The sequence below is a fragment of the Kryptolebias marmoratus genome, linkage group LG17 (genome assembly GCF_001649575.2).
Source record: "Kryptolebias marmoratus isolate JLee-2015 linkage group LG17, ASM164957v2, whole genome shotgun sequence".
Lineage (NCBI taxonomy): Eukaryota > Metazoa > Chordata > Actinopteri > Cyprinodontiformes > Rivulidae > Kryptolebias > Kryptolebias marmoratus.
In genome coordinates this window covers 15363207-15379279 of record NC_051446.1, presented here as the reverse complement: position 1 = coordinate 15379279, position 16073 = coordinate 15363207, and the positions used below count along the sequence as shown (strand labels likewise).

The 16073-nt window shown below is 36.2% G+C and overlaps 1 protein-coding gene across 1 annotated transcript in view; it reads left to right on the top strand.

Moving 5' to 3' along the window:
- Positions 1–15837, top strand: part of LOC108237264 (integrin alpha-M) — a 22944-nt gene extending 7107 nt beyond the window's left edge. Inside the window, exons 8-30 of the mRNA XM_037980961.1 lie at positions 2104–2254; positions 2375–2525; positions 2836–2909; positions 3053–3176; positions 3393–3529; positions 3643–3789; positions 9693–9914; positions 10030–10163; positions 10330–10472; positions 10853–11007; positions 11123–11248; positions 11449–11522; positions 11795–11936; positions 12017–12115; positions 12208–12287; positions 13558–13644; positions 13744–13813; positions 13926–14024; positions 14133–14213; positions 14296–14406; positions 14537–14650; positions 14732–14842; positions 15031–15837. Coding sequence (XP_037836889.1) covers positions 2104–2254; positions 2375–2525; positions 2836–2909; positions 3053–3176; positions 3393–3529; positions 3643–3789; positions 9693–9914; positions 10030–10163; positions 10330–10472; positions 10853–11007; positions 11123–11248; positions 11449–11522; positions 11795–11936; positions 12017–12115; positions 12208–12287; positions 13558–13644; positions 13744–13813; positions 13926–14024; positions 14133–14213; positions 14296–14406; positions 14537–14650; positions 14732–14842; positions 15031–15141 — 2743 coding nt within the window. The 3' untranslated portion in view covers positions 15142–15837. The remainder of the gene's footprint in view (positions 1–2103; positions 2255–2374; positions 2526–2835; positions 2910–3052; positions 3177–3392; positions 3530–3642; positions 3790–9692; positions 9915–10029; positions 10164–10329; positions 10473–10852; positions 11008–11122; positions 11249–11448; positions 11523–11794; positions 11937–12016; positions 12116–12207; positions 12288–13557; positions 13645–13743; positions 13814–13925; positions 14025–14132; positions 14214–14295; positions 14407–14536; positions 14651–14731; positions 14843–15030) is intronic.
- The last annotated feature ends 236 nt before the right edge of the window (positions 15838–16073 follow it).

The window sequence follows — 16073 nt, the reverse complement described above, 5'->3', positions numbered from 1 at the left end:
CTCGGGGGCATCTGTCCACAGTCTACATCTTGGGTCCTGTCTGGTGTGGTAGACCCTGCCTCTATTGTTCTTGTGCTGCCATGATTAGTGCCTCTGTGCTGTCCGTCCATCCAGCGCTCTTTAGCCAATGACAGGGTTTCCTGATATCAGCCAATCTGTTGGTAGTACATTCCATGCAAGAACTTATCTTTCCATGATAGTTCTACGTACTTGTTCCTCCTCTTCCAAATTGGGTTTCTGGTGCCTCAGACATTTACTCAACAGCGTTTTAATTGTTTATCCTGTATAGTGGGTCTGATGCTCACTAGCCCTCTGCCTCCCTCCTTTCTCTTGGTGAACAGTCTCAGACTGCTGAACTTGGGTGAAACCCTCTGAGCATTATGAGGAGATTCCTTGTTTTGACATCAGTGACTTTTATCTCCTCCTTTAGCTACGCTATTTCACCAAAGAGGTATCTGATAACTGGCAGGGCATTCACACTGATAGCTTGGACTTTGTTCTTACCATTCACCTGCCTTACTATTGTTTTGCATGAGCCTGAACCCCCTCAGCCACATCATTGGAAAGAGTGGCTACAGATGCTGGTTCCAAAGTGGAGCAGTCATCAGCAGCCTCCTCTACATGGATGACATCAAGCTGTATGCCAAATATGAGCAAAATATTGAATCACTGATCCACCTCACCACAATATATAGAAAGAACATTGGAATGTCACTTGAACTGGATAAATGTGGTCAAATGTTATCCAAGAGAGACAAGGTGATCGCAACTAATACCTAAAAGCAGCATTGCAGATGTTCAGGACAGCTACAAATATGATGGAATCCCACAGGCAAATGGGATCCATGATGAGGCCACAAGGAAGTCAGACACAACCAAATACCTACAAAGAGTAGGGATAGGGCATTGTCTTGGTATATGATGCTGGTTTGAGCAATCTTTTTCTCACCTCTGTGATGCAATAATTTTTTCTGAGCTTGGAGCCTGGATGCAAATTACCTCTCAGTTCCTATTTGGCATAATTTGAACGTTTCCTCCACTTCAGCTAAAGTGGATACAAAAGAAGAAGAAAAGCCAAATCCTATCCACAATTGGTTGGCTGTGGTTGCTCTGTAGCTTTCCCTGATCTTCAGGTGTATTCCTATTGTGGATAGTTCTTGATGTTCAATGTTAAAGCTTTACATGTTTTCCAAAACTGACCTTAATTTCCCCCATATTCCATTATTCTCGTGCCACCTGCAGAAGGAGTCTTTTTAGATCCCAGTTTCTACCTCTTTGTCAGCTCTGACATCATGCTTTTCAAATGGGAATTAGTCTCTTCAGATCTAACATGGTACAGCCTAACCTCTCTTTTTTTTCTCTTTTCTTTCTCTAAAGAAAGTCACAACAGAAAAAGTTTGAGAACCAGTGCTCTTGCCAGAGGGTATTGGTCTTGTTTGTTGCCCCTTTCTTATTGTATGCTGAATCCATAGACTACATACACTTGTTTTATTGCTAATAGTGTTAATTGTTGATCTTAAGTCAAAAGGTGGTGGAGCAAAGCAATAGGTTTGCACCTTTATAAAAAGGTGTTGCAAAATTTTAAAGTGACACATTGTTTTGTACTATGTCATAAAATCATTTAGATCCTCTTGAATTGTATTTTAAATATCAACTTCATGATTTCAATAACTTTACTTTCTTTTCCATGCAGTTTGCCATCATCCAGTTTTCATGGTCTCCTAAAATTGAATTTGACTTTAGAACATTTCCCACAAATGACTGGGGACGTCGAATTGATAATATAGGTCAACTAGGTGGAGGAACAAACACAGCTTCAGCCATCAGAACTGTTGTGTAAGTATATTTGTGACAATAATATATAACATTACTGCATGTAAATTTTATTCCATACTGGTAAAAAATATAATATATTGTAAAATTAAAAAAAATATTTTCTGAGGAAGGTGTGAGGGAGGTTAAAGCAAACCCTCATTTATATATATATATATATATATATATATATATATATATGTTTTTACCCAGAGACAAAAACTTATTTAAAAACTGCATTAAGTAAAGTACAAAAATAAATATTCAAGTTAAAAAACTTTCTTTGGACAGGACTGATGTCTTCTCACCAAATGGAGGGTCCAGGTCAAATGTGAAAAAGATTTTAATAGTTATTACAGACGGACAATCTCATGACCGCAATGACTTACCAGAAGCAGTACGATTAGCTGATAGGAAAAAAATTCTTCGATTTTCTATTGGGGTAAGTGATACAGTAACAAATTACAGACACTTTTACAGAAACTTTTAGCAGTTATTACTCTTTTTTTGAACTAAAGTATTAAAGTATATCTTCTCAGTCACAATTTCTCTACATCTCTAGGTGGGAAATGCGTTTAATTCCTATGGCGCAAAACAGGAGCTCAATCAGATTGCATCCAGTCCCCCTGAACAATTTGTGTTTCAAGTTGAGAACTTTGAGGCCCTTGACAAAATACGGAATAACTTGCAGGATAAATTTTTTTCTATTGAAGGTAAGGATCTTTTTTGAGTTCATTTAAAGTTAAATGAGTTGTTTTTGCATCATAAGTCCCACTAAACAGTAGCCAGTTAGAAGTTTGATTCAGAATGGTATTTTAAATCTACATTCAGTTTCGGTCAAAACATGTATTTTAAAGTATTTTTTCTGGAAACTCTATGAATCTTATATTTTAAAATGCTGGAATGATCTATGCAACAGATTACCTGCCTTTTTTCTCATAATTTTGAGTTGTCAGCTAGTCTCCAACTAGTCACAGTACAGTGAGATACTACCTTAAGTACTTATTTATTTTGTCATTGCAGGATCTCAAACCGATGGAGAGACTCTGAAACTGGAAATGTCTCAAGAGGGGTTCAGAGCAGCTTACATACCTGGGGTAAAACAATCAAACAAACAATCTCTGAAAATTACCTGATTAACATTGTAAAAAAACATCAAAACAACAACGGCAACAACAAAAAGGTTTTTAAATGATAGATACAATGATACTTCTAGTTTGTCAAACTTTTTGCATTACAGGGAATTCAGATGGCTGTTGTTGGTGCTAACCAGTGGAAAGGAGGCTACAAGAAATACTCACTTTCAAATACTAAAAACACTGGGTCATATCAGCCGACAGATCTAGAGCCTGACAGTTATCTTGGTGAGAATATTTCAATAAAACAAACTAAAGCATGATTGTGTTTCAGCAAATCTCTACTGCTATTCTAATTAAAGCTTGCAGTCCTCTAAAAGTTATATTAAAGAAAAAGTTGCACCACAAATGTTGATTTTTTTTCATAGATACTGAAAACATTTGTGTACATGGAAAGAATACATATTTTTACTGATATCTGACTATATGACCAATAAATTTCAGGTTATTCCATGGCTGTTGCTAAAACTACATCAGACCTTCTGACGATTCTTGGTGCTCCGAGATATAAACACAGAGGAGCTGTTATGACTGTTTACAGAGAAAGATTCAGTCAACAAATTGACCCGTATCAACGGCAGGTAGGGCTTTACAACTGAGATCAATGATAAAAAACATAAAACCAAGAAAATATTTATTTCATCTATTGTGGCACTCTTTGTCATTTTTTTTTCATATTTTATTGCCTTTGCAGTTTCAGACTGGTGCATATTTTGGGGCAGAAGTTTGTGCCATGGATGTGAATTCTGACAGCATCACTGATCTGATCCTCATATCTGCACCGATGTACATGGACCAAGACAGAGAGGGACGAGTTTATGTTTGCACCTTAACTCGTTTGGTAAATATTAGCCATACTTTATGCCAGTTCATAGATTTATGTGCTAAACTCTGTACAATTAAAAAGCAATCTAATTTTTACATTTTCACCAGAATGTCGAGTGTCACTTTGATTCTCCATCACAACAAAAAGTACTACGAGGGGATCCATCAGACAAAGGGAGGTTTGGGTCTTCTCTTGCTGTTCTACCTGATCTAAATAGAGATGGATTTAATGATTTAGCAATTGGAGCTCCTTTGGAGAATAATGGACAAGGCTCTATCTACATATTTCATGGCAAAGCAGGAGGAATTGACCCTACCTACTCACAGGTGAGAAACTTTAAAAGATTAATGATNTTTCCACAGCATCTTAAATCTTTCCAATTTATGTCAGGGGTTAAGTTAGGTATTTACTATTTCACAGAGAATTGCTGCGTCTGAAGTCCAATCAGGGCTGAAGTTCTTTGGTTTGTCAATCAGTCAGTGGTCCTACGATCAGAGCGGTGACACACTGCCTGATTTAGCTGTGGGTTCAAAGGGCACAGTTGTCTTACTCAGGTAAGTCAGAGTCTGGTTAATATTGTCTTTCATAAGTTTACATTTGTTACCTTTTCAATTTTTGAACTATAACATATAATATAATAAGGTTTTTTGTTGTCAAAAGATTTTGTCAATTTTTTGACATCTTGGTTGATTTTTAATCACAAAGCAAAATGTTGGTAACTTTTTCAAATGTGTTCCTTTTTAGATCCAGGCCCATAGTGATGGTGGAGGCCACTGTGTCGTTCAACCCAAAAATGAAATGTGCTCAACATTATACTTTCTGCCACAGATTGGGTTTGAGATCAGCTGTGGCGCTGACATGGTGTGTACAGATAATCTGAAAGTGGATTTCAATTTCATAAGGTGAGAAAAAAAAACTGAAAATGAAGCTTTTTACATGTGTGCAATAAACTGTTTTTGTGAGCACAAAAAGTTTGTATAGAAAGTGTAGTTGGTGTTCTTTTTTATTGCTTTGATGTTAGTTTTGAATAAAGGTAAAGGATGACATATTTGACTACACAGTTGGGATAACTGAAGGAAAAACATGTTTTACATTTTGTTCTGCTGTAAAAAAACATTCTTCCAACTTTACTATTAGCTGCAAAGATTAGCCTTTTTTGCATGTAATATTACTGGTATTTATATATACACACGTATATATTCACATATATCCCACACTTATTCAGATTATTAAAGCATTTTCTGTGACAAGGCTGTCCAGATGATTTTACCTTTGTCTGCCACAGATGGTCCTAACCAGTCTCAACATTTTAATTAATACATTTACATTTCGACAACTTGATGAGTGCAAAAATATAGTCCAGTAATGAACAGGTGTCATATATAAAAAACAGTAGTGATTGTAGTTTAATTATTGTGATTTATAAAGGTTTTCAAAGTATTTGATGAAAAAAGTTGACTGAAGTGCATGATTAAAACAATTTAAAAACATCCTCAACTTTTAAACTGGGTTGTAGTTGACTTTGTTTTTTGTAAGTGTTCAAGAATAATGTTACAAGTCCTGAAAATAATTAGATTTTAATGCGCCTATAAACACTAACCAAACAATTTTTTTAAAAAGAGAAAAGAAACATAACAAATGATGAAAACTACAAAAATAATTTAGTTTCTGTAATCCAGTTTACTTTTTTAAAATTACATTTTTGAAGTGAAGATGGTGTACATAAAAAAACAATACAGGTAATTTATTTGGTATTGTATACATTAAAGTGCTTTGCACTGCAAACCTGCAGAAAATCTTTTGAAACGTTGAACTTTTAAAGAATTTGGTGTGAAACCTTCAAAAATGACAACAAATTTTCAGTATTGTTTGCCTTTTGAAACACAACAGCTGTGTTTCAAAAGGCAATCTATTTTTTGAGCCAACATGAAGAGGGAAACTGTTGCATCCTCTTTTTATTAATCTACAGCTTTTGATTGTCAAAGGACTACAGCAAATAGAGTGAGAATTAAAAGCTATGGCACAAAAATATTACATTTTTCCAATGCAGTGCCAACCTTTCTTAATAGACCTATTTGGATCCTGTCCTAAGTCCCGTGTTTGAGTTCCGGCTGCCTGGTTCTACATGTTGTAAAGTGTGCAGAGAAGTCTGAGATGACGTACTGTACATATACTGTATTGAGATGTGTAATGGGAAAAATACTGTTTTCAGTGATTCTTGCTGCATGTGACCACCATGTTTTAGTTTAGTTATGAATGCCTTTAATCTTATCCCTATAGGTTGCCAGGATGTATGTGTTATCTGGTCCTTTTGTTCCCCCCTGACCCCTCCTGACTGTGTGGAAATTTACCAGTATGTGCCTCCTTAATTACGTCCCCTTGTGATCAACTATCTGACCCTTCTGTTCCACCCTGACCCCTCCTCATCCTACAATGGTATAAGAAGGGGGAGCTATCTGTAATGCTTCAGACTCACTCTGTTGACTCACCTCAGCACAGTGATTCTCAGCTATATAGCTTAAATAAATTATCCTAAGACAAAACTCTTCGTTGTCCTCTTTGGTAAAGAAAATTCCACAACAGATGATAAAATTTTTCTTCTAGCTGNCCTTATTTCAATTGGTCCTCAGTTGCAGTTGTCACAACTATGTCCATTTTGTCATAATGTTTGTCATTATATAATACATAGCTCCTGGTTTCCTTTGCCCCTTTTTGTCCTTGTTGTCAAAGACATCTTGTTCGCACTGATTGTGTTGGTTCCCTCTGTGTTCTAGAATTTATTACTGTTCTGTGCCCTGGTAACAATAAAAAAAAAAACATTTTTTTTACCGTTACCTCTGGACTTAGTTTCTATTTGTGACACATGTAAATTGTCTTGCCATTCATCGCATCAGTTGTTAAACTCTTGTGCAATATGAGAAGCATCCTGACATTTATATTACAAATGCATGGCACAACACAATGTCATGTGTGTTGGAGATAGAGGCGAACCCAGTGTGCAGACTCAGGCAAGAGCTAATTTATTAAAATAAAAGGTAACCAAAAACAACGGCTGACGTGGCAGCAAAACTAAACATAAAAACACCCTAATAGGAGCAAAACATGAAGCAAGACATAAAACCAACAAGACAGTGCATGAAGCAACAACAAACCAGCAGTGAGTGGAGGAAATGAACAGGTTTTAAAAGCAGAGGGTAATTAGGTGAAGTGGACACAGGTGAGATGATTACAACACTAGGAACAAGTGTAGATGGGCGTGAGAGGCAAACAATAGACTGAGGAGAAGTGAATGAAAACAGGTACAGGGACAAGACAAAACATGAAGACAATAAAAGAAGCAATAAACCGAATCCAAAAACACAAAGAAAACCCAAATCCTGACAGACAAGAGTCAGCTCCTTGGGTCAAGACCCAACTGTCCACTTACAGTCAATCTTTTGAGGGCAGTACTGTACATAATTTGGACAGAAAAGATGTCTGGTTTGACAGAGGAGTAAATGAAGAAGAACCAACATTAACAAGAGGCTTCAGGTTCCACCTATCCGGCAGATACAATGCAGCCTTGAGCATAATCCTCAGACAGTTTCATATCAGTTCACATCTTGTTGCATATGATCAAAACATCTCACACACTGACTAGGTTGACAGTAACCCCAGCCACCCTCAGGAGGACTGGGAAACAGAGTGATTTGCAGGTGAATAGTCCAACAATAGCTTATAAGTGTAATGAGTGAAAACTGATCTTATTTTTATTAAATTAGGGCTATAATAGCAGAACACTGAATCATTGACAAGAGAAATATGTTTTAGTGTTTTTTATCAGTTAGATTTTTTGGTAATAGGAAGAATATATGAACACTAATTTAAAACCAATGAAAAACAACCAAGAACTGTTTTATGTGTGTGTGGACAAAGGGAACATTTGTAATTTTACAAAAGCCAAAAACTTTGCACCTTTTAGTTTTGAACTGAGAGAACTTAAAGCAAAACATGCTCAAGAACTGGCTGCTTTTGGTTTAACCAAACCACATCCTGGATGACTGAGAATACACCTGCAAACGAACTCAATTTAGATAAAAACTGTCACAAAAAGTACAAAAAATTTTTTTTTAAATTATCTTTCTTTTTACAGGAATGACGTCTTCGTACCATCAGAGTCAAGGCCAAGTGCGTCAAAGATTTTGATAGTCATTACAGATGGAGAATCTGATGACCACGTTGACTTGCCATTGGCAATAAAATTAGCTGACGGTAAAAACATTACTCGATTTTCTGTTGGGGTGAGTTTTATCTGGATATTATTTTTAGAATTCATATGTGCAGACCATTGGTCTTTTTAGCTAAGTAACACAGAGTGACACAGTAGAACAGTATTCAGACAATAAATACTACTTTTGTAAATTGATGAAATGAAGTTTATGATCTCATTCACATTCTCTCCACATCTTTAGGTGGGCTCTGACTTTAAAATCAGTGGTTCAAGAGGACAGAAGGAGCTCAAACAGATTGCATCTGATGAACGCTTTGTGTTAGAAGTCAATAACTTTGAGGCTCTTGAAAAAGAACAGGAGAATTTGCAGGACAAAATTTTTTCAATTGAAGGTACAGATGTTATCTTACAAAACAAGTTTTAAATCAGCAGTTTTTATGTTAAGTTTATTGCTTTATCCTGAACAGTCAGATAGAAATCTGAACCATCATGACATTTGAAAATTACAATTTTAGTCTAAATAAAACTACTTATAAATAAGAGTTAATTTTAATAAACGCAATAAATTCTATGTTTAAAATGCTTGAAAAGATCTCTAAAAAATTCAAACTGTTGTTTTTTTACTTTGGCACCACAGGATCTAACACCGGTGGAGAGACACTGAAACATGAAATGTCTCAGGAGGGGTTCAGAGCAGCTTACTTATCTAAGGTAAAAATAATGATAATAATTAAAAAGAGGAAATTAACTGACTGTTAATTATGAGCTTACATAGAAGAAACACAATTTTTAGTTCAATGGTTCAATTATATTTAGATTTCCAATTTTTATACTCTGCATTACAGGAAATTCAGATGACTGCTGTCGGTGCTAACCAGTGGAGAGGAGCCTACAAAAAATACTCACGTCAGAGTGGCAAAAGCACTCAGTCATATGAACCAACGTTTATAGAGCCTGACAGTTATCTTGGTAAGAATATGACATTAAAACTAAAATATGAGGCTGTGTTTCAGCAGAGCTCTAGTCCAATTATGTTAAAGTAATTCATCAACCTAGTAAGCTTCTGCAAGCAACATTGATCAGAGAAATTTTAATTTAAACACCTAACAATAGTTCAAATTAAAGGTTTTGTTTTTTCCCAGAAGTAATTCTGTTGTTTGGACACATTGTCATTGATGTCTTTGACCAATAAATTTAGGTTATTCCATGGCTGTTGCTAAAACCCAATTAGGCACACTGATGACAATTTTTGGTGCGCCGAGATATAAACACGGAGGAGCTGTTATGACTGTTTTCAGAAATGAACCAAAAATAATAGACCCCTATCCACAGCAGGTAGGAATTTATAACTTGAAGTGCAAAATAATAATTTTTCCTTTCAAAATATGTTGTTTAACTTTTGGAAAGGTGTTTGACTGAAAACTTGTTGCATAATTTATTGCCTTTGCAGTTTCAGACTGGTGCATATTTTGGGGCAGAGGTTTGTGCCATGGATGTGAATTCTGACAGCATCAGTGATCTGATCCTCATATCTGCTCCGATGTACAAGGACAGAGACAGAGAGGGACGAGTTTATGTTTGCAAGTTATCTGACTGGGTAAATGACAGCCATACCTAGTGCAAGTTCATCGATATATTAGTTAGACTCTATATTAGTTAGATTTTTATGAGCCTGAATGACTTTCTCTCATCCTTCCATTTTCACCAGAATGTCAAGTGTCACTTTGATTCTCCATCACAACAAATAGTACTACGAGGGGATCCATCAGACAAAGGGAGGTTTGGGTCTTCTCTTGCTGTTCTGCCTGATCTAAATAGAGATAGATTTAATGATTTAGCGATTGGAGCTCCTTTGGAGAATAATGGACAAGGCTCTATCTACATATTTCATGGCAAAGGAGGAGGACAAATTGACCCTACCTACTCACAAGTGAGAAAACTCAAAACAGACAAAGAAATCCATCAGCTGTCTTATGTGTTTCCACAGCAGCTTAAATCTTTCCAATTTATGTCAGGGGTTAAGTTTGATATTTACTATGTCACAGAGAATTGCTGCGTCTGAAGTCCAATCAGGGCTGAAGTTCTTTGGTCTGTCAATCAGTCAGTGGTCCTTTGATCAGAGCGGTGACACACTGCCTGATTTAGCCGTGGGTTCAAAGGGCACAGTTGTCTTACTCAGGTAAGTCAGAGTCTGATTAATATTGTCTGTCATCAGGTTTGAAGCTTTGATCGGGTTTTAAGCTGCCAAGCCCAAGTTTTAGTTTATTATTTTTTTGTTTGATTTGTTTTTTTATCACAAAGCAAAATGTTGCTGATGTGATTCTCCTAAATATGTCCTTTTCTAGATCCAGGCCTATAGTGACGGTGGAGGCCACTGTGTCGTTCAACCCAAAGGAAATCCCAACTCAAAATGTAGACTGCACAAAACCACTAGCAGGCACAGCTACAATCTGTTTCACCATGAGAAGACTGTCTGCAGTCAATACAGGTTCTTCCTTTTCAGTTTTTTTATTTTTATGATTCCTGTGTGTGTGGGCTTAGTTTTTCTTATATTTTTAGAACCTAAACCTTTTCAGGACTGGCAGTCCTTATGAGGGACCAAAGCCCGATACTAATATGGTGGAATAACATTGTTTTTGGGTTAGGGGTTAGGTGTAGGGCTGAGGTGTGAATTGAGTTTAGTTTAAGGTCAAGTTAAGGTTAAAGTAAATTGAGTTTAGGTTAGTGCTGGTAATGGTTAAGTTTAGAATAAAAGTCAGGGTTAGGCTACATAAATTAATTAAAGTCAATACAATGTCCTAATAGGGACAGAAATACAAACCTGTTTGTGTGTGTACAAGTGTTTAATGAGTATTTGGTTTATCACAGCTCAAGCACAGATTAATTACACATTAACATTGGATGCAACTCGTTCGACTCCAAACAACCGAGCTTACATCATTAACAAACAGAGAGCTCAAACCGGATCAGTTATTATTGATTTAACTGAACAGATGTGCAACAACGTGAACTTTTCTATTGAGGTATGACATATAACATCAAAATAACCTAATCCAAACATTACAGACTGAAGATGACTAAAAGTCATTTGTTTAATTGAAAAACCTACTATTTTATAACCCTTCCATCCTCTTATAGGCTTGTCCAGAAGACGCTCTTAATCCCCTTTATAATGAGCTCAGTTTCACCTTTGACGGTTTTCCTTCCAACACAAATCTTCAACCAAGTCTCGCCCAGCAGGCTCAAAGAAAAGCCTTTTATCCTGTGAGTAACCTTTAAACACACTGTATCAAGTGATCAATACCATCTTTACTCAAAAAATTAACTTCATTTTTGCTGCACTGACCACTTCATATAAAACCATTTGAAGAGCTCTGCTGTGCAATCGTGTTCAAGAATCCTGATAAACAATGTTACTGATTCCCTCAGTGTCGGCATGCTTATTAACATACTTCTGTCTACAGATTGGGTTTGAGATCAGCTGTGGCGCTGACATGGAGTGTACAGATAACCTAAAAGTGGATTTCAACTTCACCAGGTGAGAAATAGAAAGAGGTTTTATACTTTGTACTTTAGTACTTTAGTTTTGTACTTTATCACTCTATTTAGACAATTATTGAAATAAAAATTGCTGTTTTTTTCTTGTATGCGGTCTGGAATTGGTGACCTATTTGCTTTGTTGCTCACAAGCCATGACTCCTGCCGTCAATAGTTAATTAATTTTCTGTGCTGACTGTATGTTCAGCCTTACAGTGCTTTTAGTGTTGTAATCTTACTTTCCTCTCTTGAATCTTGTTGTCTGTCTTTCAGATCCTCAGAGGTTAAAGTTGGCATTGATGAGCTTCTGAATGTGACTGTCTCAGTGGAGAACAGAGGGGAAAACTCCTACAACAGTCACATCATTCTCACATATCCTGTTGGGCTCTCCTACAGGAAGTTTACATCTCTGCATGTAAGCCATCAAGTCTGGTTCAGTTCATCTCTGATCAGGAGCTCCTGAAAGCCTTACTGATGTTTGGTCTTTTCATGCAGGGAAGAATTGAGTGCAACTCCTTGGACAGTGAAGATGGAGTAACAAGAGGAAAGACAGACTGCACTGTTGACAAACCTATTTTCAAAAGCAACTCTACGGTTCGTTTTTTTACACTGCTGCTTTTTTCTGCTGCACAGACAGTTCAGCAAAAGAGGAAGCCATCTGATCCCTTTTGTTTGTTTCAATTTAGGCTATTTTCATTGTCTCCTACGGGTTCAATCCTAGGAGACAACTTGAAAGAAGGATCTTTGTCACTGCAAATGCCACCAGGTACTGAGTGACGATATATGTTATTTTTACCCTGTGCTGTTGGACACTAATGCTCTTTTTTATACTCTATTCCTGGAACTTTTATGTCCTTACAAAAACCAGACTTTGATTACTGTTCATCTGTCACAGGAATTGCTTTTTGGTGCAGATTTTTTATTATTATTTTCAAATCATTCTTTAGTGATAACCAGCAGGTCTCCCCAGCAAGTAAACTCTACCAGAAGAAAAAGATTGAAGTGAAATACAGCATTTTCATAACAATGGAAAGGTTAGTTTTCTCCCAGCTCAGACTAAAGAGCTTCTTTTCAAAGTAATATTTTAAGCTGTGTTATTAATTATTCATTCAATGTTTACTACATCCCATCAGCTCTGTCAGCTACAACCGTTTCACATTTGGAAAAAATAATTTACAGAAACCATTCCAGCAAATAAATAAGGTAAAATATTACTTTCTCCAGTAGTATCATGATTACCTTCAGCTTCATTTCCTTGAATTCAAACCTTAACCTAATACTCATTTTTTTTCTTTTTTCCTCTCATTTTTTTTCCAGGTCACAAATAATATCAGAGCATTGAATTTCACTGTGGTGATCAAGGTTCCTGTGAAGCTCGGTGACAAAGACATTTGGATGGATTTGAGCAGTTTTCAGGTACTTTACAAATCTTGTACTACTTATAAAGGCTCATACAAAGCAGTGGGATGGTAGTGATAAACTGACAAATAAGTAAACTGACATAAATTAGTTTTATTTTCAGGTTACAGATTGTCAGAGAGACAGAGATGAAGGACCTGTTGTCACAGATTTTGTTGCTCAGATAAAAAAAATTAAAATTGTGGTGAGTATACCTTTACAGTGGGCCTCTTGAATATACAAATATGATAGGAAATTAAATGTATTTTATATTGAACCAGTTTGCTTTGCCTTTGTTTCCCACAGGACTGCTCTGTAGCGAGGTGCGGAGTGTTCAGGTGCAGCAGGTTCATGGAAAGGTTAGAGGAGAAAACATATACAATCTCTGCAAACCTGAGCTCAGGATGAATTGAACAGGTAACTGATANGCAGACAGTTCAGCAAAAGAGGAAGCCATCTGATCCCTTTGGTTTGTTTCAATTTAGGCTATTTTCATTGTCTCCTATGGGTTCAATCCTAGGAGACAACTTGATAGATGGATCTCTGTGACTGCAAATGCCACCAGGTATTGATCACCAGTCACAGGTACTATTCCTTGATGCAGTTTTTTTAATTAATATTTTGACATGATTTATTAGTGAGAATCAGAATCACTCCTCTGCAAGCGAACTCTACAGAGAGAGAGAGATCGAAGTGAAGTACAGCATTTTTATAACAATGGAAAGGTCAGTTTTCTTCCAGCTCAGACAAAAGAACATCTTTTAAAAGTAATATTTTAAGCTGTGTTATTAATTATTCATTCAATGTTTACTACATCCCATCAGCTCCCTCAGCTACAATAATTTCACATTTGGAAAAAATAATCTACAGAAACCATTCCAACAATCAATCAAGGTGAAAGATTACTTTTTTCTTATAATGTATTCTTTATTACCTTGAAGCTCATTGCCTTGAGGCTGGATGTCAACAAATCCTTTGAAGCCCTTTTTCCTCTCATTTCTTCCAGGTCACAAATAATATCAGAGCTTTGAATTTTACTGTGGTGATCAAGGTTCCTGTGAAGCTCGGTGACAGAGACATTTGGGTGGATTTGAGCAGTTTTCAGGTACTTTACAAATCTTGTACTACTTATAAAGGCTCATACAAAGCAGTGGGATGGAAGTGATAAACTGACAAATGAGTAAACAGAAACATAAATTAGTTTTATTTTCAGGTTACAGATTGTCAGAGAGACAGAGATGAAGGACCTGTTGTCACAGATTTTGTTGCTCAGATAAAGGAAACTAAAATTGTGGTGAGTATTTCCTTTTTGTTGAATTATACAGGATAAGATATAAACCTTGTTCTGCTTCACACTTTGCCTTTGTTTCCCACAGGACTGCTCTGTAGCGAGGTGTGGAGTGTTCAGGTGCAGCAGGTTCATGGAAAGGTTAGAGGAGAAAACATATACAATCACTGCAAACCTCAGCTCAGGATGGATTGAACAGGTAACTGATATGTAGTTGATGTTAAATCTAACTGGTCCTGACTACAAATGGCAAAATATCCTAATTCCTCAAATGTGGTCAGCTCATATAAACTTTAAATAAAACAGGCTCTCCCATTTTATCCTTTCAGATTGGACTTCCATCTGCCAAATTTCTCTTGACCAGTACAGCCAGTCTAGAATACAACAGAAATCAGTTCATCTTCTTCTCTACATCCTCTAATAACACCGCTCCTGTTCTCAAGGTGATTGCATAATATAAGGTCATATTGTTATGGTATATAAGAGCTTGAAATTAACTTAAATCATGTCACTTTGTCTTTCAGATTGAGGCTGAGGTAGAAGTGTTTCCTGCACCAGATTTCACCAAAGAGATCATAGGAGGATCTCTGGGAGGGTTGGCCTTCCTTCTTCTACTCACTGCTGGCCTGTATAAGGTGAGGCATTATGTTCTTTAAGTAAATTACAAAAGCTTTCAATAAAAACAATATTACAAATCATGGCCAATACTGACTAATAAATCTTTCATTCCAAGTCGTTCTTTTTCCTGTTTTTTGTTTTTAATTATGTCTATGCTGATGCAGGATTGCAATGTTTTCATATTAGACTCCTTTTTTTCACTCAGGCTGGATTCTTTAAGAGCAAATACAAAGACATGATTAAAAAAAGTGAAGAAGCAGAAGGTGGTCCTGGGACTGAAGAAGCTGCACCCTCAAAGGAAGAAAAGCCAAAATAATTTTCATCTCATTTTCAACGCACCGCTGCCTGCAGCTGAACACACGCACATGCACACAAACATATGTTATCATTAAAATATATCATTATTTTCCTTAATGAAAAATTTTATTATTGAAGCCTGTTTAATTCTGTTAAACTATCAATGTTTGCTATAAGAAAGGTCACTAACAGCAAACAACAACCAGAGAAACCATGTAAAAGAATAAAATTGCATGTTTTTAATGCTTCTCATCCATAGACACCACATCATACCTGTAAATCTTTTCACTCTCTTGTAAGAGCATTGGTACTCAACGGCTGGGTAAATAAAATCCAGGGAGTTGTCATGAACTATAGGGTACACAGGGAGTTCTGCTGAGCCAAAATTATCTGGAACTATAATGTTTATTGGATTTAATGTGGACTTTTAAAAAGTAACTGTACACATGTAGTTTACTTTCTGAATGAGTAGCAGAATTTTGGCATGTACTGAAATGTTTTTGTGTTTATATTTCAATCAACATGTTTAATTTTGTCAAGTTATTTTATGGTTGTCAAAGTACAATACTGTAAAGTAATGTATACATTAGATTTCACCATGCAAAGCAAAGTAAAACCTCTGAATTTGTGCTTAAAGCTGCTTTTATGCCAATAAATGCATGTGGAAAAAAAATGAAAACTGCTTTATAAATAAATTAGAGCATTACAAACTGAACTAAAGTTTTTTTTGTTAAAAAAATACACTTTGGTGACATAATCTTATTGCTGTGAGTTGTAAAGTCAGCAGATATATAGATGTGTTGGAGAAAATGAAGAAACAAATACAAAGGGTTTCCTTCATGTGGATTATGTGTGAAAAGACATTTTTGAATATTAGGTTTGTAGAGATGTGTCATTACGTCACGAAAGCATCTAAGTAACATGATCATCATTCAGTTACATGCTGAATGA